The 21,907-nt window shown below is 37.9% G+C and overlaps 2 protein-coding genes across 9 annotated transcripts in view; both read left to right on the plus strand.

Annotated features, from left to right (window-relative positions):
- Esrp1 (epithelial splicing regulatory protein 1) overlaps positions 1-12,848 on the plus strand; it is a 58,577-nt gene extending 45,729 nt beyond the window's left edge. For 2 of the 5 annotated variants that reach the window (XM_046464644.2, XM_046464645.2), the window contains exons 14-16: positions 574-724; positions 4,419-4,528; positions 11,227-12,848. In XM_046464644.2, coding sequence (XP_046320600.1) covers positions 574-724; positions 4,419-4,493 — 226 coding nt within the window. In that variant the 3' untranslated portion in view covers positions 4,494-4,528; positions 11,227-12,848. The remainder of the gene's footprint in view (positions 1-573; positions 725-4,418; positions 4,529-11,226) is intronic. The other 3 variants (XM_046464646.2, XM_046464647.2, XM_046464648.2) reach the window with 3 other exon arrangements.
- A 6,044-nt stretch (positions 12,849-18,892) lies between these two features.
- The window catches only part of Dpy19l4 (dpy-19 like 4), a 67,245-nt gene continuing 64,230 nt past the window's right edge, over positions 18,893-21,907 (plus strand). For 3 of the 4 annotated variants that reach the window (XM_058585623.1, XM_046464649.2, XM_058585624.1), the window contains exon 1: positions 18,893-19,046. In XM_058585623.1, coding sequence (XP_058441606.1) covers positions 19,031-19,046 — 16 coding nt within the window. In that variant the 5' untranslated portion in view covers positions 18,893-19,030. Of the gene's footprint in view, positions 19,047-20,775; positions 21,067-21,907 lie in introns of those variants that run through there. The other variant, XM_058585625.1, reaches the window with a different exon arrangement.

A 21,907-nucleotide genomic window follows, 5' to 3' on the forward strand; every position in this document is an offset into this window, starting at 1 on the left:
TGTTATGTATCCCTTCCAACTCCTCCCAACTCTTATTTTAAAAAATCCTGTTGAAATAAATAACTAATAGATGCTATCCTCCTTTGCTTTGCTGTATTATTGTTTTGCTGCATATTTGCTTGTGTATATATAGGTAGAACAGTCTATTCTTTGGAGCAATCATTTTGGATACTTTTCTCTGGTTATGGTTCCTTTTAGTCCTTTGTAGTCATGCCTTAGTATTCCTGATAACTTGCCAGTTAATCATCAGTGAGCTGGGCTTTGGAAGTGGTGCTTTGTGGTTGAACGATTGTGAAGGCTTAATACTCTCCTTCCTCTCCTTTTAAGAATCTGAGAGATTTGGGAAAGCCCTGCATTTAACTCTGCATTAACCTCACTGCCTTTCAACTCTTGGCTTTTGCAAAAATGTGAGACAGAACTGCCGTGGTGCTCTTACCTGTCTTAAGAAAGATAGCTCTGAGAAGCATAAGACGGATCACCTTAAAGTCCATTTCCTTAAGTAACTAATGTTTTTAGAGTAAATATTCAACATTGTCTGTTCCTGTTGGTTCACTATGCTTTCTCTTCCTTTAGCCCCCCAGGTTCGCCTAATAGTCTTGGCTACTTCCCTACAGCTGCTAATCTTAGCGGTGTCCCTCCACAGCCTGGCACGGTGGTCAGAATGCAGGGCCTGGCCTACAATACTGGAGTTAAGGAAATTCTTAACTTCTTCCAAGGTTATCAGGTCAGTAGCTTGAAGAAGAAAAATCCTCAGTGCCCTTATTATTTAAGTTTGCTTTGTCTAAAGAATGCAGCCAGGAAAGAAACAGCTTCTCTGAAACTCTCATGTATATATATGTGCTAATGGATTTACTTATGAAAGCAAATAGATCCAGAGTCAGTGTCTAGGAACTGAGTTCAAATTCATCCTCTTGACAAGATTAAGGCTTTTCTATGCTGTCTTAATTCTTTCCATTTAATCTATTGGTTTTTGTTTGTTTGTTTTGTTTTTTAAAGACATTGCTACTTTGAGAAGCTCTTCGGGGAACAGAGCAGTACAGTGTTTTCATCAGGAATTGGATTGGTCAAGGAGGAATTTTGTGAGAAGTTGGGTGTCAAATCTTAATTTATAGAGAAAGCACTTGGGCTGGGATGTAGCTCAGTGGTAGAGTACTTATCTAACAAGCATAAGGCCTGGGTTCAATCCCCAGCACTTTCAAAAAAAGAAAAAAAAGCACTTTAACATGGAATTTAAAGTTAAGTATTTAAAAGTGATCTGTCTGGTACCTAATCTGGGTGGGAGGGGATACTGCCTAACCTACTGCAGAGCCTCAGTGGGTCCTTAGAATGAGTTCTGGGGTAATCTGTGAGTCTTTCATTGGATGATCTGCTATTAATTCTAGTGAGGCTGATATTTGCTCTTATCAAGCTTTTTCTAACACTTCCTGTGTCCATCAGCTATTCTCTGGCTTAAACTAAAGAATGAGGTACTTTTTGGCAAGAGCTCTTAACAATGACAAAATCTGCTCATTTCCAACTCATCTGGGCAGATACCTTTCCTTTCTCAAATCACTTAATTACCTAAATCTTGAATCCCCTTTCCTGCATTGTCTAAAAATAAATAACTTGCACTAGCAAAAAATTGTCTTTTCTTCCTGGAGCCAAACTTAGTTGGATTCTTCTAAGTTGAAAAACTGTTATGCAGAATAGTTAAATCCTTAAATAGCCCTGGAGCATTTGCAGCATAGCACGTAAGGGCTATGTATGTGTCTGCAGAGGCTGTTTCATCCTTAGGATGGGTTTACAAGTTGGGATCTATGAGTCATAGAGGATTGTGATCTGAGCTAAAATGACTGATGATGCTATGTGCCCCAAACCTACCAAGTCACCACAATTGTCTTAAGGGCTTTAACGTATCAGAAAATATTCTTTGCAAGTAAAGAAAATCCATGAATGATAACAAAAGACTGCCTGGCTTAGCACATTCTTATCTAGAATAAAAGTAAGATTCTTACTCATTCTTATTCTAGAAATAGGGTGGTTTTTTTTTTTTTTAGAGTTAAGTAGATACTTCACCCTTCATTAAAAAATTATGATGCTTTAGGAGGGTCTTGAAAGGGTAATAATGTTACTTTAAAACTATATCTGGTTCATTAGATTGAGAAACTTTTACCAGAAATTTATTGACCAGATAGTTTTAAGCTCATAGAGGAAACATTTTATTTTATTTTTTTCTTTTATGGGGGTACCAGAGATTGAATTCAGGGGCACTCGATCACTGAGTCACATCCCTAGCCCTGTTTTGTATTTATTAGAGACAGGGTCTCACTGAGTTGCCTAGTGTCTCGCTAAATTGCTGAGGCTAGCTTTGAACTCACAATCATTCTGCCTCTGCCTCCTGAGCCTATGGGATTACAGGCATATGCCACCATACCTGGCCTTAATTTTTGTATTTTATTGGCCTATTATAGCAAATCCAAGGAGTTTTCAAGTTTAATGGTCAGCTAGATTAACTTCTTTTTAGTTTGTGTGGTATTTTATGTTCAACCTGAATAAAATTAAGTTGTCTTACCCATAAGTTAGTAATGAGAATAAGCAGAATTATTGTTCTGAAAAGAGTGTTGTGTCTGGCATTTGTGGTTATATATTTTACCACAAATATATAATAGAGATTATTTCTATACTTATGAAGAATACATGGTTCAAAAACAAGCTAAAATAACATCAGTCTGTAGCATTTATTCTCTTTTTTTGTGTGTGGTGCTAGGGATTAAACCCAGGGCCTTGGGCGTTCAAGGAAAGCACTCTACCAACTGAGCTATATCCCTGGCCCTTGACCTTCATTTTTGAAGTGGTTGGAATTTGTAAACTGGATCAGTAAATTAGAATTACCTAGGAACGTCAATTATCCAGCTGAATATATTAAATTATTACAATACTGTCTTCAGTAATTTAAGTTTTGAGGCATGCATTAAAAATGCTTATATATAACCCAATTTCATGTAATTTCCACATAAAATCTTTTTTGTGGTACTCTGGATTGAACTCAGGAATGCTCAACTCCTAAATCACATCCCCCCCCCCTTTTTTTTTTTGAGACAGGATCTTACTAAATTGCTTAAGGCATGGCTAAATTGCTAAGGCTGCCCTTGAACTTCCAATCCTCCTGCCTTAGCTTCCCAAATTGCTGGGATTACAGGCAGGCACCACTGCACCTGTCCAAAGCTCATATTTTCTATTCTTTAAAAGTCTATGTCTTCTGCATTTTTATTTGTTGTTTCCTGTTCTCAGTTATTCAGGTTACAGCCAGTCTCTATAGATTCCAGATTTATTTGATTTGGCTTCGTCACAAGACAGTAAAATTAGCGGATGACTTCTTAAGAAGAAAACTGTTGAGTGTAATCTGTGTTTATCTTTACAGTACACTTATCACTGTTGTTGGTTTAATGGGAAGTTTTAATTTTATTTCTGGTTATGACTAAACTTACATAATTTTTCATGATAATTGTATTTATGTACATTAGCAAATACCAAGGAATTAATTGAGTAAATGACATTCATTGATGGTCTCTGATTCTGTCATTTAAAAGAAGGTAGAACTTGATGTAATAACGGCATATATCATTTTATAAATACATTATCATTCAAGATAAATTTTTGAACGGCTTTTCCCCAAAATTTCTTCCATAATTCCAGCTTTGTGTTTTCCATAACTTCATTTGGGTTGGGAGCTAAAAAGCCAGAAAGAGGAAAGATTTACAAAAGGGAAGGAGTTCTGATGGTTAAAGCATGTATTGGAATGGGTTCTGCTATCATGTCTGCTTCCTTATAAAGTTAAGCCACCTGAGTTAGGTCTATTTTAATAATTAAGAACAAAATTTCTGAAGACAACACATAATGAAAGTATTTGTTAATGAGGGTGTCATTCTGATCAATATCATCAGCTTATAGGTATTTTAGTGGGTGGACCTCTTGTTCATATAATTCCTTTAATTTTTTTCCTTTGCTCTTAGCATTCCTTTTGCTATCAATGGCTTTGCATTTCAATCAGTGCTGGTTTTCGTTTCTCCACAAAGTAATAACTTTAGTCAATGTCTCTGGATCACTCACTACTAAGATTTTTACTTGGTGCTCAACTAAGAGAGTAAGATTGATATTTTAATTATATTCAGTACTATTTTAAATTCATTGGGTTATTGGGAGATATTGAGTACTGGGCTTATTATAAAATGCCTTGCAAATTATTGTTGCTTTATTATATGATATCCAGTCATACTTGGAAGTATCATGGAAGTTACTGTTCACAAAATCTGAAGGTTTGGTCTCCAAACAAAACTTCCATGACACTTTGTTGGTAGATATATTTGGTTGAAATAATAACCATCCATAGTGACAGCATGTCCATCTTTTGATCTTTTTTGTTTTGAATTGCATTTTAGTATGCAACCGAGGATGGACTTGTACACACAAATGACCAGGCCAGGACTCTACCCAAAGAATGGGTTTGTATTTAAGGGTCCCAGCAGTTAGACCATCCTCAGAAAAGAAGGTAAGGCTTTATGACACACAAGGTAAATTATTATAAAGGACCAAAGAGAGAGGCCAAGTATCTGAAGGTGTTTTAGGAGTCAAAGGAGAGTTTTCTTCTTCTTCTTTTTTTTTTTTTTCCTAATGGCATTATATAGGGAAAACCTTTTTTTTTTAATATTTTTATTTTGTTTGTTTATTTTTATGTGGTGCTGAGGATCGAACCCAGTGCCCCTCACAAGTGCGAGGCAAGCGCTTTGCCACTGAGCCACAAACTCAGCCCTCTTTTTCTTTAATGTGATAATGAGTGTCAGAAAACTAAAAGTAATGAAGACAGGAATTAATTTTGTCATCTAAGAAGAAAGTAATTAAGCAATATTTATGGATGAGAGTTGCATATTGTTTGGGGGCAAGAGAAAACTTTTTAAAAGTATACAACTCAGCCAGGCACACCTGTGCTCCCAGCTTTTCAGGAGGTTGAGACAGAAGCATCCTCTGAGTCCAGGAGTTTGAGATCAGATTAGGCAACATAATGAGATCCTGTCTCTAAAACAAGACAGACAAAAGTGCTTATTTTCCAAAATGATTGAAAAGGTTTTCATTGTCTTTTTTTTCCCCCCCTCTTCCAACTCTGTCTCCATGGAAGTGGGGCTAAGGATATAGCTCAGTGGTATGCTTACCTAGTGTGCACAAGGCCCTAGTTTCAATCCCCAACATTGCAAAAAGTAAATGAAAATACAGGAAAGGAATCCTGATTAAGGTTAAAATAATTTTTTGGAGGTTTTTTTTTTTTTTTTGTCCCTTAATTTACAACTTCTTCCTAAAGGATGCTAGCATTCTGTGCAGGATTCCCAAGGGATGGAGTTGTAGGGACATGTTGAGGAATCACTGTAGTTTATTTCTTCATATCTGATTGTTGGGTTTGCTAAAGTTTGTGTACTGGCACGTCATTTACTAATTTTGTTGACATTTTCATAGCTAACACCTCGTGGACTTGAATCATATGGATTCGGATTTGGAAATGGGTTTGCTAAAAATCTGTTGACCTTGAGAATTCACAGCTTAGAATCTCATCATGAGCTGTGGAAACATTAGTTTTAGGTGAAGATTTTCAGATCTGCCATTTTCAGTGAAGTTAGGGTGTTGTGGTCCTATCAAAGAATATCTATCTATAGATAGATAGATAGATAGATAGATAGATAGATAGATAGATAGATAGATAGATAGATAGATACAGACACTTTGCAGTGGGAAACGGGGTCTTTAGCCTGGGTCACAGTGGTGAGTTCATGTTATTCTGGTAGCTGTTATCCTTTTTAGTACCTACTTTGGAACACTTTGCTCCTTGAAGTGTTTTCAAAAGACCCCATGGTCACTTCATAAGCTATTGACAATGCCCAAAGGCCCTCCTGGGAAGGAGACTTGATGTCTGGCTGGATGAAATACCTCCTCAGATGACTAGGGATGCTTTTTGTTTTGTTTTTCTCTCACTGTTCAGTTCCAGGTTTCTTATTCCTTAGGTCTCAAGGGCAGTGTCAATCTCTAAATTTCAATCCGTCAACAGTGCTTAGCTATAGTTGCATTTTGTGTGTGTGTAGAAATGAGAATATTTTAGAAGTGACATATTTATGCTTTGTAAAATGGGCAGAAAATTAGTGCTGTGGATGTGACTTAACATGATTTTCTGTGAGAATCAGGTAGATTAATTTAAAACAACTTTTACAAACTATTTATATACTTATTTTGCAATGCTGGGGACTGAAGTTAGGGCCTTGTGCATGTTAGGTAAGTAGTCTAGCTCCAAGGTACATCCCCAGCCTAGGTTTTACAAACTATAAATTTCTGTATTAAAACAAATAGCTTTTGTTGCTGTGATGGCAATAACTTAGTAAAAAAATTTAAAGTTTTGTGTGTGTGTTTACTATCATCTAAGTTGCAGGCATAATTTAGATTTCATGAGTTTTTTCTACTGGTATCCTTTCTCCATTCCATGATCCAATCTGCATTCCCATTGCATTTAATTGTCCTGTCTCCTTAGTGTTCTCTGATCTGTGCTAGTTTCTCACTCTTTCCTCATTTTTCATGACCTTGCCAATTTTGAGGTGTTTCATGGATTGACTTTCAGTTTGAATTTGTTGTTTTTCTTGTGACAAAGCTGGGCTAATGGGAGTTGGCAAGACGGTCCTAGAGGTGAAGTGCCCTTCTCATCACATGGCACCCACAGGTGTGTTATGCCACCTGAGATCGCTGCTGCTGTCATCCTTGGTCTCTTGGTTGAGATCTTGCTTCATAGCTTTCTCTACTACAAAGCTATTGTTTTTTCTTTCTCATGTTCTATTCACAAGAGTTACTGTTTGGCTCACATTGAAAGAGGAGAAAAGCTTTTACCTACAAATATTAGTAACTTTTCTGTAAGGATGATTTGTTCCTTCTCCCCTGTTATTTATATAGTCATTTTTCTGTATCAGTATAGACTTGTTATAATATTTATGTGGTACTTTGGGTTATTATCCAGTACTACAATTTTTGTTTTTCAAATTGTTCTAGCTTTGGCCATTGGAACTCATTCAGGTTGGCTCATTTGCTCCTTTAACATGTTTCCATACTTTAGGGATTTTTAAATTTTTTTATTTCTTTGAATATAACTGATGTAGGCTCCTGGTTCTTAATTTTCTCCCTTATCTTGTGTTTTAACCTACTTTGAGTACTGTTCCCCCCCCCCTTTTTTTTTTGAAAGAGTATTTTCTATTCCTTCCATATAATATATTCTGAAGAATTTAGATTGTATAGGCCTTCTAAATGACAAGGGAAATTCCTATAGAGAAGTTTTCTACAAAAATTATAGTATTTGGGCTGAGAATATAGCTCGGTTGGTAGAGTGCTTGCCTTGCATGCACAAAGCCCTGGATTTGATCCCCAGCACCACAAAAATAAGTAAATAATTAAATAAAATAATAGTATTTACCTGCCTTTCAGGTAAGGTGTTGGTTGTAATATAAAAATATAAACATCCAATTTCTACACTGAACTATGTTAAAGCTTTAGGTTGTAAGATCTTGTGCAGGATGCTTTATTAAAACAAAAACAAAACCTTTAACTAGAGTCTATTTGCCTTTTTTTCACTCAGAAAAAATAGTAAAACTGGTCCAAAATAGCAAAAACACATAGGAGCTGGGCGCCGTGGCAAACGCCTGTAATCCCAGTGACTTGGGAGGCTGAGACCAGAGGATCAAAAGTTCAAAGCCAGCCTCAGCAAAAATGAGGGCTAGGGATGTGGTCAGTGGTCATGTGCCCAAGTTCAAAATCCCCGGTACCAAAAAATAATAATAACACATAGGATTTTTAAATACCTGGTGAAACTTTAATGTGGAAAGTGGCTAGAGCATTGTCATTCAAAAGTATTTACAGTTTAAGTGTTAAGTTTGGGTTACTTTTGTGGATGGAAAGTGATCTCTGGGTAATATAATTTTTTTGGTTCAATATATTTTAGTTTCTAACTCCCCTCCCCCAACTAATAATATTTTTAGACAAGAAATAAGTGGCTTTCAAAATTAAACAGGTTCTCTCTTCTAAGTAGTATTTATATTAGTTGGTGAAGAGCTAAATAAATGCCAAGTCTATTGATTTAAATGAGCAAAGAGATAAACTTTGATTAAACAATCTGGTTTATGACTAGGCACAATGGCACACACCTATAATCCCAGCTTCTTGGGAGAAAGAGGCAGAAAGATAACAAGTTCAAGGCCAGCCTCAGTAACTTAGTGAAGACCCTATCTCAAAAATTTTAAAAAATACTGTGTGGGGGGGTGGGTTGTGGCTCAGCAGTAGAGCACTCGTCTAGTTCATGCAAGGTCCTAGTTTCAATCCTCAGCACCACATAAAAATAAAATAAAGGTATTGTATTCAACTACTATTAAAAAAAAAAAAAACTCTTGAGTTATAGGTTTTATTTTATATTTTACATATGAGGAAAAATACTATTTAACAAGGAAAACTCCCAAATGACTTATACTAATTTTCACGTTTTTTCTGAAAAGTGCAAGAATAAAATATTACAACTAGTCAGAATTGTAGAGTTTTTAGGGTTCATTCCATAGGACATAGCTGCCATTGGTGGAACTCGTATCTTTCAAAACCCTTGTGTACATAATACTTTTAATGACAGTTTATTACAAAATAAAACATTGTTTTAACACACATCTTACTAGAAATGAAAGATTTGAGAATGTTTGCAGTTAAAACTCTCAAATTGTCTCTGTATCATTAATATTTGTTTCACTGTAGCCAAAGAGGGAGAACATTTTCTCTGTATCCTTCTGAGTTGTTTTTTTTTTTCCCCCTAACAATATAGTCTTGTAGTGTTATAGCTAGACACTCAAACGCCACTATATTCTACTGGATTAAAAAGCAGTTCTGAGACCAGGCATGGTAGTGCACATCTGTAATCCCAGAGACTCAGAGGCTGAGATAGGAGGATTGTTGGTTCAAGGACAGCCTCAGGAACTTACAGATACCCTGTCTCAAAAAAATGAAAGGGACTGGGAGTGTAGCTCAGTGAGAAAGCACTCCTGGGTTAATTCTCCCTGCCCCCCAAAGAAAAAAGCAGTTCTAAGTGGTTAGGGATGTGAGTGAGTGGTAGAGTTCTCAGCATGTTTGAGGTAAAGGGGTAGGACAGGGGAGAGCAGGGGGAAAATCTAAACTTCCTTTTAGCATCTGCAGGCCTTTTCTACATCATAAAATAGTATGAGCGTGTAATTTTTGGCATCTACAAAGTGGTGTATAATAGAATGGACTACGAATGAGGAAGGGGGAACTCATTGATTGACAACTGACAGGTCCAGGGCTCACTGAGTTGGCTGAATCTGAAGGCTTACTCTCAGTCAAGTTCTCTCCATGATGTACCCACAGCAATACTTGGTTTATACCCTTTCATTTTCAAGTCCAGAATCAAACCAGGAATTGAAATTCACTGGTGTGACTCCAAGTCCATCTCTGAAACCACCATGGTTTGGTTATCTAGGGCTCTGAGTGGCTGTGTCTGGGTCACTCCTTTGGCACAGTGGTAAAATTGCCTCTTTATGGAGTTGAGATTGGATGAGGCTAGTTCATTAAGCAAAATTAGGGTGCTGTTGCCAATAAAGGATATAATTGGGCAATAGCATTGGATAATTGATAAGTTTGCTTATCAGTATCCACCTTTCAATGCAGTGTTTCATGCCAAGGGCTAAATTGTTAGTCACTTTGTAAACCACATTTTAAACATGAATTCTAACAAACCAGTATTTAAGTACTTTTTAAATACCTGATTTTAAATGTGTACCAGTTATACAAATTGCTATTATGAAAGCAAATTTACTGCTGACCATATTTCCAACTGCTCATATGAAACAAGACTGAACTCTGAGGAGCTAGTTCCCTTTCTGTCTTCATCCCTATTTCTCATTTACATGCAAAAGTGTGCATAATGCCGAAAGTTTTCTTGCTAAGTTTTTGTCTGTGGTATATAATTAAAAGCATAGAGGAACCTATGCAGTGGTTCAAATCTCAGATATGCTTATTACAGTTGTTGTTTGGTGTCTGAGGAGATTGGTTTCAGGATGCCACGATCAGAGATGCTCCAGATCCTATGTAAAGTGGTTTAGTATTTGCTTATAACCTACACACACCCATATGCTTTGAGTCATTTCTGGATTACTTATAAAACCCAATACAGGGCTGGGTCTATAGCTCGGTTGGTAGAGTGCTTCCCTTGCATGCACAAGGCCCTGGGTTTGATCCCCAGCGCGTACGTGCATACACCCCCACTCCAATACAATATAAATGCTATGAAAGGACTTGTTAGACACTAATTTTTTAAATTTTTTTTTAATTTTTAATATTTATTTATTTTTAGTTATCGGCAGACATAACATCTTTGTTTGTATGTGGTGCTGAGGATCGAACCCGGGCCGCACACATGCCAGGCGAGCGCGCTACCGCTTGAGCCACATCCCCAGCTCCGACACTAATTTTTTAAATATTTATTTTAAGTTGTCGTTAGACATAGTACCTTTATTTATTTTTATGTGATGCTGAGGATCAAACCCAGGGTCTTAGATAGCGGTAGGTGAGAGCTTTACTGCTGAGCCACAACCCCAGCCCTAGATTGTAATTTTTAGGGAATAATAAGAAAAGTTTGTGTCAGTATAAATTTTTTTTTTTTTTTTTTTTTTTTTTTTTTAATGCTGTGGTACCAAGGATTGAACCCAGGAAGTAGCTCCACTGAGCTACTTCCCCACTCCTTTTTACTTTTTAAGACAGGGTCGCTCTAAGTTGTCTATATTGGCTTTGAACTTGTCATCCTCCTGCCTCAGCCTACCAAATTGCTGAGATTACAGGCGTGTGCCACTACGCCTGGCTTTCCTGAATTTTGTTTTAAACAAGTGTTTGGTTGAACGCACAGATCTGGGTCCCACAGGTGTAGTAGCTTAATCATTCTGTGCTTCATCTCTAAAATGGGGATAACATGATAATCTGAAGGGGAGTTATATATGGGGATGGAATAAAGGGATCCATATAAAGGTGCTAATCAGTGAGCTGGCACATAAAGCTCATGTTTATCATTATTGTCATGTGTTGGTGATTCTTATTAATTGGAATGTTTTTCTTAGAAATTATTTGAAATTTCTTTTATTAGAATATAATTCTAACAACATTGCTTTTTATTCATTTTTTTTTCAGTGTTTGAAAGATGTATGGTGATCCTGAAACCATCAGACACAAGAAAACTTCTAGCAACTTCAGGGGAAGTTTATCTACACTCAGGCTGCAGTATTTTCAGCAAACATGATTGGACAGTGGAGCTGTGCCTTATCTTTTGGTGGAGTGAAAATTTGAGCCAGTGAAGCCAAATCCTTACAGCGAAGCAGCTCCTTGCTGAGTGCAAATAAGCATTTAAAATGTGAATTTGAAATCAAACGTCTCTTATTACTTTCAGCTAAAGTGGCAGCACAGGTGTTTCCTAAGTTTAAGTCTTGGATTAAAAAATATTCCACTGGTTATCTACCATCTCCACCATGAACCTGTTATGGAAGCTTCATTTCTGTATATCCCCCCTCCTTTTTTTTTTTTTTTGCCATCTCCCTGTCCTCTGCACAATCATGCCTTCTTGGCTAAGTAATTCAAGCCCATGGCCTTGGACACATAAATCACAAACTTAAGGAATAAAATAAAACTAATATTTTCCCAATTTCTTGGCCATCATGATGTCTTATAGTTAAAAACAATTCACATGATTTTTAAAACACCTGAGGCAAGCTGGGGGTTGTGGCTCAGTGGTAGAGAGCCCTTGCCTAGGATGCATAAGGCCCGGGTTCAATCCCCAGCACCACACAAAAAACAAACATCTGAGGAGAAAGGTAATACCCTCCACAACACATGTATAGTTGAAAGGTTTAGATCTTTTTCTCAGCAGGTACCAGTTGTAAATAAAAATGAAGTAGGGGCCAAAATGCGGAACCAAAAATGAAGCAGCTATACATGTAGGTAGTAATTTCTAGATAAACCTGCAACTGAATATTTCGGCTTCTTATGTATTATTTTATATTGTACTTTTTCATTGTTGATGGTTTGGACTTTAATAAGAGAAACTCCATAGTTTTTAATATCACAAAAATGAGACTATTTGAACAGTGTATTCTAGAAAGCAATATACTAACTGAAGTGAATGCTTGTACATATTAATATTGCCTTAAATCTTTTTCTCTACTGCCTTAACTGTCAAAACAATTAAAACTTTTTAAAGGCATAGGACTGTAGTCAGCATGCTAGACTGAGGTAAACACTGATGCAGTTAGAACAGGTACTGATGTTGTCAATGTTTAGCACTATGTGTTTAGCTGTGTTTATGCTACAAAAGTGCAATATTAGACGCTAGCTAGTACTGCTGCCTCATGTAACTCCAAAGAGGAAAACAGGATTTAATTAAGTGCACATATTTCTTTGTTACTCATATTGTCCTTTGCTTGGATGCAATGCCATGCAGATTTTTGTGGCTGCTATTTTTATTTACTTTGCCTTACTTAGATTAACACCTTGAATGGAGAGCCAAATATTACTCTTTATCTGACCAGCAATGGCCCTTTAACTGCAGCAGGGGAGGGAGGAGAAAAAAATCCCAAAATATTTTTGTGTGAAAATTGGCACTTAAGATCAGAAAAAAAAGTTATTTGTACTTGATGTCTTAATATGCTGTCTGCCCAAAGCTCTGAAAGACTAATGTAGTCAGAAATACTTATAACAATACTACTGAGTTTTTGTAGAATTGTTACATTTGATAATAAAACTTGCCTGCTTAATCTCAATGTTTGCATTCTTTTTTTTTTTTGTAATTAGAAGTTAGTGGTAATGGTAGAAGCATGTAGGTGAGCCTTCTTTTCCTGAGGTGGTAAGGCTTTTTTTTCCTGTTTACGATAAATAATTATAAAAGCTAACAAAGATAAGTGCACTCAAGATACTGGCTAAACAATCATCCATCCTTACATAAGTCATTGAGGAGTTTTTGTTTTTAAACCAGGGATTGAACCTAGGGGCACTTAACCACTAAGCCCATCCCCAGCCTTTTATTTTGTATTTTGAGTCAGGGCCTCAATATGTTGCTGAGGGCCTCACTAACTTGCTCTGCTGGCTTTGAACTTGTGATCCTCAGCCTCCCTGTCTGTGGGGATTAGAGATGTGCACCGCCATATCCAGAAGTCATTGGATTTTGATTTTTTGTGTGTGTGTGTGTTGGGTAATTGCGTATTGCCCCAAGCGTGCTCTACCACTGAACTACAGTATCCTCAGTTCTTTTTGAGACGGAGTCTAAAGTTTCTCAGGCTGGTCTCAAACTTGTAATCCTCATGTCTCAGGCCTGAGTGGCTGGGGTTCCAGGCTTGTGCCACCACTTCCAGCAAATTTAATGTCATACTAGCAAAAATTTTTATCTAGTATGACTTTGTACATTTTAAAAGTTAAGGGGCTGGGATTGTGGCTCAGCGGTAGAGCACTTGCCTAGCATGGGCGGGACCCGGGTTCGATCCTCAGCACCACATAAAAATAAAGGCATTGTGTTGTGTCCATCTACACCTAAAAAAATAAATATTAAAAAAAAAAAAGTTAAACCAGGCATGGTGGTGCACACCTGTAATCCCAACTAGTTGGGAAGCTGAAACAGGAGGATTTGGAGTTCAAGGCCAGCTGTACAACCTAGCAAGATCCTATCTTGCTAATTCAGAGTCACTTTTTACACTGAACTATACAACCAAAAGGGTCAATTTGGTTTGGCTGCTTCTGCCATCTACTGGGCATACATATAGTACTACTGGCTTCTAAGGATCCCTTTACCAGAGTGCATCTCTGCAGGATTCTAAAAATCATAATTGTTGAGATGTTTAGTGATAGTTTACTTGTCATATGTAAATTGTTAAGGTGATAAATCATAATTTTGACATTTTCCCCAAGTCTTTGTACTCTTAGTTTTAAGGTAAGTCTGACTGGGCCATGCAATTCTGTAATCCTAGCAGCTTGGGAGGCTGAGGCAGGAGAATCACAAATTTGAGGTCAGCCTCAGCAACTTAGATCCTGTCTGAAAATACAAAATAAGAAAGACTGGAGATGTAGCTCAATGGTAAAGTGTGCCCAAGTTTCAATCTCCTGTGTCCCCTCCCCCCAAAAAAGTGTAATAGATGCTCAGCACTTTAGGTCTGAACATGGTGATGAATGATCCATCCTGGCTGAGGTACTCTAGAGTCAACCTGTTATCCAACTACCTTCCTTCTTTCAGAATAATTTATGATTTACCTGTGTCCAGAAGTTATGAGAGCAAAGCTAGGTGTATTCTAGCGGGACCGTCTCAATCCATATAAATAGGTTGTCTGAGTTAGCAAAAATAGAGAAAACAAAAAGACCCAAGATATTAAATGAGAATTTCAGAAAAAAAAAATTTCAAATAAATATATTCCAAATATTACTAAATAAATATATTCCAAATATTACCAGGGACACGCTTACACTAATTTGTCCTAAATTTTATCTGGAAGTGCTAATATAACCCCATAAATGTTTAGAAAATTTACTATCTAAAAAAAAAAAGGGTCTTGGTACAAAGTCAACAATCTATTTAAGAAAAAGATTTGCCCGGCACAGTGGCGCACACCTATAATCCTAGCAACTCAGGAGGCCGGGACAGGAAGATTGTGAGTTCAAAGCCAGCCTCAGCCACTTGGTGAGGCACTTAGCAACTCAGTGAGACCCTGTCTCTAAATAAAATACAAAAAAAAAAAAAAAAAAAAAGGGCTGGGGATGTGTGGTTCAGTGGTTAAATGCCCCTGAGTTCAATCCCCAGTACCAAAAAAAAAAAAGATTCACTTGGGGAGGTTTTAATAGACTATTTATACCAGTAAAATGCTTTATTTATGAATATTGTTTTGTATAATTAACTTGGCTAAAAATATCTTCCTAGAGGAGCCAACTCTAGGAAAAAGTATATTTAGAAAATATGCATATATACAAATTTGTTTTGTTTCTGGTACTAGGGTTCTAACCCAGGGCCTCCCACATTAGACAAGCTACATCTCCAGCCCTTTATAACTGTTACTTTGAGACAAGCTTTCACTAAATTGCCCAGACTGGCTTCAAACTTTGGATATTCTTGCCTCAGCCTCCCAAGTAGCTGGGATTGCAAGCATGTGGCACCATGCCCAGCTCTATTTTAGAAAATATTCTACACTATCTAATACATACAATTAAAAATATTTAAATAAAATACTTTAGAAAAAAAATGCATCCCACTTTGGAGAAGTATATGGTCCCAAGTTTGACTGTTGATTTGTACAGTTGTAATTCTCTCAATGGAAAAGAAAAATATGCAGATCCTAATGATGAATGGTAATAAGGCAAATATATTCAGGATGCACTGAAATACAGCCTCAACAATAAGGAAAAAGTGAGGAAATATTTGTCTACAATATATTTGCAGAGTTTGGACTAAGGATAGGGATAAAACACAGCCAAAATACAACTTAGAATATAATGGCAATAGCTGGGCGCAGTGGCACATACCTGTAATCCCAGTGGCTGGGGAGGCTGAGACAGGAGGATTGCGAGGCTGCTAAGCCACTCAGTGAGACCCTGTCTCTAAAATACAAAATAGGGCAGGGGATGTGGCTCAGTGGTCAAGTACCCCTAAGTTCACTCCCCCATGCCCCCCTAAAAGAATATAATGGCAGTAAAAATGAACTGATTACATCTAATTCAGAGTACACAAAGGAGATCATGTTTGAGAATAATAGAAAGATGCTACTCAATGGATAACTAAGATTCTATTATATAGTAAAGATGAAACAAAATTTCATGTTTAATAGATGAAAAGTTGAACAGATTCAAGGATTTCAATAGTGATTATGGTAGGTTGCTATTAATAAAATGAAGATATTTTTTTTTTTTTTGTACTGGGGATTGAATCCAGGGCACTTTACCACTGAGCTACCTCTCTAGCCCTTTTAAATTTTTGAGACAGGGTCTCACTAAGTTGCTTGGGGTCTCACTAAGTTGCTGAGGCTGTCCTCAAACTTGCAATTTTCCTGCCTTAGCCTCCTAAGGTTGGGATTACAGGTATGTACCACTGCATCCAGCCAGAAGAAAGTTTTTAAAATATCTTTTGCATATATCTCTTTGGTTTCAAAAAGATAAGTTCTCTGGGGAATTGTTTTGTATTTTTCTCATATCTTGACAAAATGTTGTGCTTGATGCATGGAAAGTATGATTATGGATTGCAAATGTAGTTAAGTGGTAGAACATTTGCCTAACATGTTTGAAATCCTGGGTTTGTTCCCCAGTACCACTCACATACACAAAAGTACATGATTAATTTCAAAATATAAACCTTATGAATCATCTTCTATTTATCATTTAATACGTCCAGTTTGTATCAGGTCCTATACATTTTCAGCATCTTTCAAGAATATTCTCTTTGAACACTTTTCTTTCTAGGCCTTTGTTTTTCTTACCCAGTTTGGTACTCCTACATTTCTTAAAAGCTGTGTTGTGTTTGCGTTTGTCACTAAGTATCAAACCCAGGGTTTCATGCATTCTATGCAAACACTCTACTACTGACTGAGCTGCATCCTAAGCTCAAGACTTTAATTTCTTAAAACCAATAATATTTCACTAAAAATATCCAACTACATATAGAAGGGCACCTCTATCTTTTAGAGATGGCAGAAAGCCATATTGTTCTTTGAGAATATTTTTCACATTAAAGACCATCTGAGATAACGTGGAGTGTTTAGGGTTGGTCAAGGTGAGGCAAAGAGTATGAAATGACTCTTCAAATTTTGGTTAGAAAACTAGAAGTCCATTGTGGTTGTGGAAAATTAATCAATATGGTTCATCTAAAGTCATCTTAGACCATGTATCCACTAGCCATGTATGTTACCATCTGAAAATAACTGGCCTTTGGTATTATGGAGTGACCTATTGAAAACAGCCATAATGCTGGTTGCAAGACATCTTTTTTGATGAAGTACATTTTTTGGTTGCATTGGTTCAGGGTTAAGATATTCTCATTATCCTTATATGAATATTTTAGGATTCAAGGGAGAAATGTTTATACTAGAGAACACAACCCCTAGTCTATTGATTTCTGAAGACTGAATATTTATTTTCTCTCATGTTCCCTTTTCTCTTTTTTTTTTTGTGGGGTGGAGGCTTATATTAGGGATTGAACCCAGGGTGTTCTATCACTGAGCTACATCCCCAGGCTTTTTTATTTTGAGACAGGGTCTCGCTAAGTTGCTCAGGGTCTCACTAAGTTGCTAAGGCTTGGCCTCAAACTTGTGATTCTCCTGTTTCAGCCACCCAAGTAGGTATATTTCTTCTTTTAAATTGCTATTTTTTTCTGGGCACCATGGAGCAAACCTGTAATCCCAGCAACTCAGGAGGCTGAAGCAGGAGGATCACAAGTTCAAAGCCAGCCTCAGCAATTTAATGAGATGCTGTCTCAAATTTTTTTTAAAAATGGGAGAGGGGCTGGGGATGTGGCTCAGTGGGTAAGCCTCTAGTTTCAATTCTTGATACAAAAAAAAAAGAAGATATTTTGTCTTATTTTTCTTTCTCCCATTATTCTACAGAGCAGGTGAATTGACAATCAAGTCTACCTTTAGGGATCATGAAAAAACAATAGGGTAGCGCTTCAAGACTCAGTCATTATGTTTGCTTTCTCATAAATTGTAGCTCTTTCACACAGTTGATATGACACAGGACACTGGGTATCTGTGGCCAATGCCTAGGGCTCTGTCATATCCTGTGGTTTTCAGTGTTCATAATTTCTGTGTTGGCGGGGCGAGGGAGGGGCCCTTTCTGGTCCACTGTTTGTAACTCCTAGTGCAATGTTGTTTGAAGGCAAAAGACGTATTTACAGGCAATTAAAGACATAAAACGAGTTCCTGGAACTGTTTTTTCACAGTATTAAAAAATGATAGCCTCTCCCCAAATGTCCTAACTTAATAAAGCCGTATTTAGAGGAGTCTTGCTCCCTGCTAAGTAAGGGACATCCATAATTACCCAGTGATTTCAGTTAATTCTGTGCTTGCTTTTCCCACTTCAAAAAGATATTTCCTCACTTCCTAAATTTACTTCCATGAACTTCTGGGGAAAATTTGGGGGGGGGGGTCCTGGTGTTTTGGTGGAAAATGCCAGATACAAGTGAGGACATACAAAGTAAAACTATTTCCGACTGCTGTGGAATATCTAAACGCACGACTCTTCTCCCACAGGCTGATATTATTGGGCTGTTCTGTTTTCTTGGATATCATGACATGCAAACGTCTTGTTTAACCCGTTTTGGTCAATTAGCACAGGCTTCTTTCTTGTAATGGTCAAGCGGTCTGCTGAGCCAAACTGCCAACTAGAACATTTTGCCGGGCTCTCAAATCCTGGTGAGAACGCAGGCACAGACTGCAGTTCAGGGTCCTGCGTTCCAGTTCCAGCTCTAAGTAGCTTTGAGGCTGCTTTATGCGGGATCCTGGTTTCCTTTTTGTAAAATGGGGGTGAGAGCTGGTTTCAAAAGGTAAAGCTGATAGCAGTCTCCTGATTCCCGGAGTTGAACCACAAAGTAGCGGAATGTACGTTCCCGCCCACGTTTTTGGAACTGACGCACAAATTGAGGGTTTGCGGTGGGCCTCACAAACCTCGCTTTCCCGGGGACGGGATGGGCGGGCCAGGAGCACCAAACGTAGGCAGCGCCCCCGGCGTCGAGGCTCCTTCCTGCCAGCGCAGGCCCAGGCGTCCCAGCGAAACGCTCCGGCCGCCCGCCGCTCCCGGCACTCTAGTTCCTTGGCCGCCCGGGGGAACGTGGTTGGCAGCGACACCGGAGGGGGGCGGGTCAGGAAGTGGGGGCGCGGCGGCCGGGAGTGGGCCAGGGACCGCGGAGGTGTTCGCAACGCGAAGGGAGTGAAACTCCGAGGCGCGCGGGAGCCGGACGGCCTCCCGGGTCTCCGCGGAGACGATGGCGGAGGAAGAAGGTGATGGCGCCAGTGCCGCCAGTGGACTCGGGAAAGGGGCGGGGATGCGAGGGGCCCGGAGGCCTGGGCTGCTGGCGACCGGTGGCTGGGGCCGCGCAGGGAGGGCGGGAAGGAACGGGCGGGGGAGTTCGCGGAGAAATTCTCGAGGAGCCGAGTGAATGGCCCGAAGTTTCGTCTTCCGAAGTGGGGAGCAAAGGTGGAACCTAAAGTTGGGCGTCTGCAACGCGAGAGAGAGCTGTGGGGGGGAGTGTTTGAATTGAAGGTTATTAGCAGATCATAAATGGAGTGAGGGACATAATTGGTTTAAAAGCTGTAGGATTAGGTACAGAAAGGATGTTTGAGTGTGATAATAGTTTAACCAGATGCCCCGCATTCTGAGCGCGCTCATAAGGGTTTGTGGATCATGACAAACACAAAGTCGCAGGGTGAGGGGACTCATGCCACTCGCAAAGAGTCAGGGGTTTAGAATAACATGGTAAGATGAATTGGGAGGAATTGGGTTGTAGAAAGCTTTCCATAGCTCCTCAGGACCGGTGCCAAGAAAATTCAGCCAGCAATATGTATTCGCAGAAAATTATAGATAAAAGAAGAGTGGAAAACTGGGAGAAACTTAGTTAATGGTAGAGAGCATAAGGAAATATTCATACCCTTCTAAGTTTCGGAAACAGGCATACATGGTAGGTAGGTCACTTGATTGACCAGTTAGATTTTGCATTCAGTTGGAAAACATGGTATTTTTACCTTTTTGAGTAGAGTTATGAATGTGATAGAAAGCTGATCTAATTTAGATTTAAGCCTTTTTGAGCCAAGAGTGTGAGAAGGGAGTTTGAAGAATTCGGTGGGAAGCAATTCAAAATAAATAAAGACTAAGGGTAAGAAGTGTTTATTACTCTGTGACTTGCTGCCATCTCCCAATACTCATGCTTGCTTCACACATACCTCCTCTTCCTTGAGTTTTCAGGGTTAAAGCTAATCTAAATGTAAGACGTTCTACCTAAAGCAGCTTCAAAACCAAAGTATTTGTGGTTGGTAAGGAAGAATGTAATCCCATTTGTTTCCTTGGTTTTTCTGTGATTGCATTACGTTATCATTTTTAATATTTCCTTTTATACTTTGCTTTTCTGACTAGCTGCAAATCTCTGGGAGTAGGTTGATAAACTAGCTTTGTTTATGCATGAAAAAAATTCTATAATACTTAAAGTCTAATGTACATTGTGCAAAAAAGTTATTTAAGAGATTATAGTTATGCCTAACTAAGTAGATATGTTGTGGAACCAGTGAAAATAGTATAACCATTTTGTCAAATTTACTTGGATATAAAATGGAAAGTGATTTTTGATTTTAGAATTACAGGTGACCCAAAAACAATTAAATGGAACAATTAGTGGTTTACAGTTTTATTAAAGCATAGTTTCATTCAACAAATGTTTAATTCCATAAATATTTGTGCCCCTCTCATGTTAGATTCTGAGATATAATATCAATGGTGAATAATTAAATTCTCATTTATTATAATAATGCTCTGATGATAATATTTTTAGCAGACATGTCTTTGTGTCAGGCATTATTCTGGGTACTTTCCATTTACTTGGCACTCAATTTTTTCAAAACACATCATACTGTATTCATTGTGTTAAAATTAGTCTGGTCTATATATTTTACTTGTATCTAGGTGTTATTTTGTTATTTATGTCTTTTTTTTTTTTTTTTTGCATATTCACATTCACTTGGATCCTCTTCTTTCTCTATATGTTTCTATAAGTAAATACTCTATGTGAATCTGATCTTCCAAAATATGACTTGCTTGATGCAGTAGAGGGTCAGGTGCTTATATTTCTACTTCCTTAAAGAAATATTAGAGCAAAGAAAGAAGCAATAAACTTTGAGTAGAACAGTGTTAATACTTCACTTGGAGATTGCTATGTATAGTCTGGATGGACATTCACAAGCCTATTTGTAGCCTTACTATTTCATATGAAGATCCTGGACCAGATTCTGAAATAGCAGATTATTTTTGTGGGTATGTAATCATCTTCATGTAGTTTGACTTTTCTTTACAATGCTAAAAATGTAACTAGTAAAAATGAAACTTGAGCTTCATTCCAGAGCTTTCCTATCAGAACTGATAATCAAGTTTGTCCATTGCTTTGGCCTTTGCAGTTTTCCCACCTAGAGATGCCTAACTCTGTGGGATTTCTTTTGGGGTCAGTGCTGGGGCACCAACCCAGGGCCTAAGCACTCTACCATTGAGCTCACCACTGAGCATTTCCCATCAGTGGCTTTGTCTTTGGAGTAATGAAGTTATAAGCCCAATATAAAGGAAATGAGACGATATTTGCATTCATTTAGTTTTGTTTCTTAGTAATAGACACAAAGTTAGTTTAAGGACAAAGTTGAAGAGATTGGTTAAAATAAAATAAATTATTAGTTTGTACACTTTGTTCTCATAATTTAATGCCATTAAAATTGACATGTCAGTGTTTACATTCAGTATACAATAGTGGTTTTTTCCTTGAAAACTTACTAAATAACACCTTAAAAATGTATGGCATCTTAGCTGGACATGGGGAAACATATTTGTAATCACAGTAACTTGAGAGGCTGAAGCAGGAGTAATGCAAGTTCAAAGCCAGCCTCAGCAACTTAGTGAGACCTTAAGCAATTTAGTGAGACCCTGTCTAAAATAAAAAAATAGAAGAGAGCTGGGGATGTGACTCAGTGAGTAAGCATCCCTAGGTTCAATCCCTGGTACCAAAAAAAAAAAAAAAAAAAAAAGTGTTCAATTCCTGGATACTTTATACACTTGATAGAGACTTTGAACTTGTTATTTACCTGAGAAGATAATTCTGAGAAGTTAAGAT

Source organism: Marmota monax, unplaced genomic scaffold (genome assembly GCF_021218885.2).
Source record: "Marmota monax isolate L192 unplaced genomic scaffold, Marmota_monax_Labrador192_F-V1.1 WCK01_AAM20220418_F8-fsc00003, whole genome shotgun sequence".
NCBI classification, from domain to species: domain Eukaryota; kingdom Metazoa; phylum Chordata; class Mammalia; order Rodentia; family Sciuridae; genus Marmota; species Marmota monax.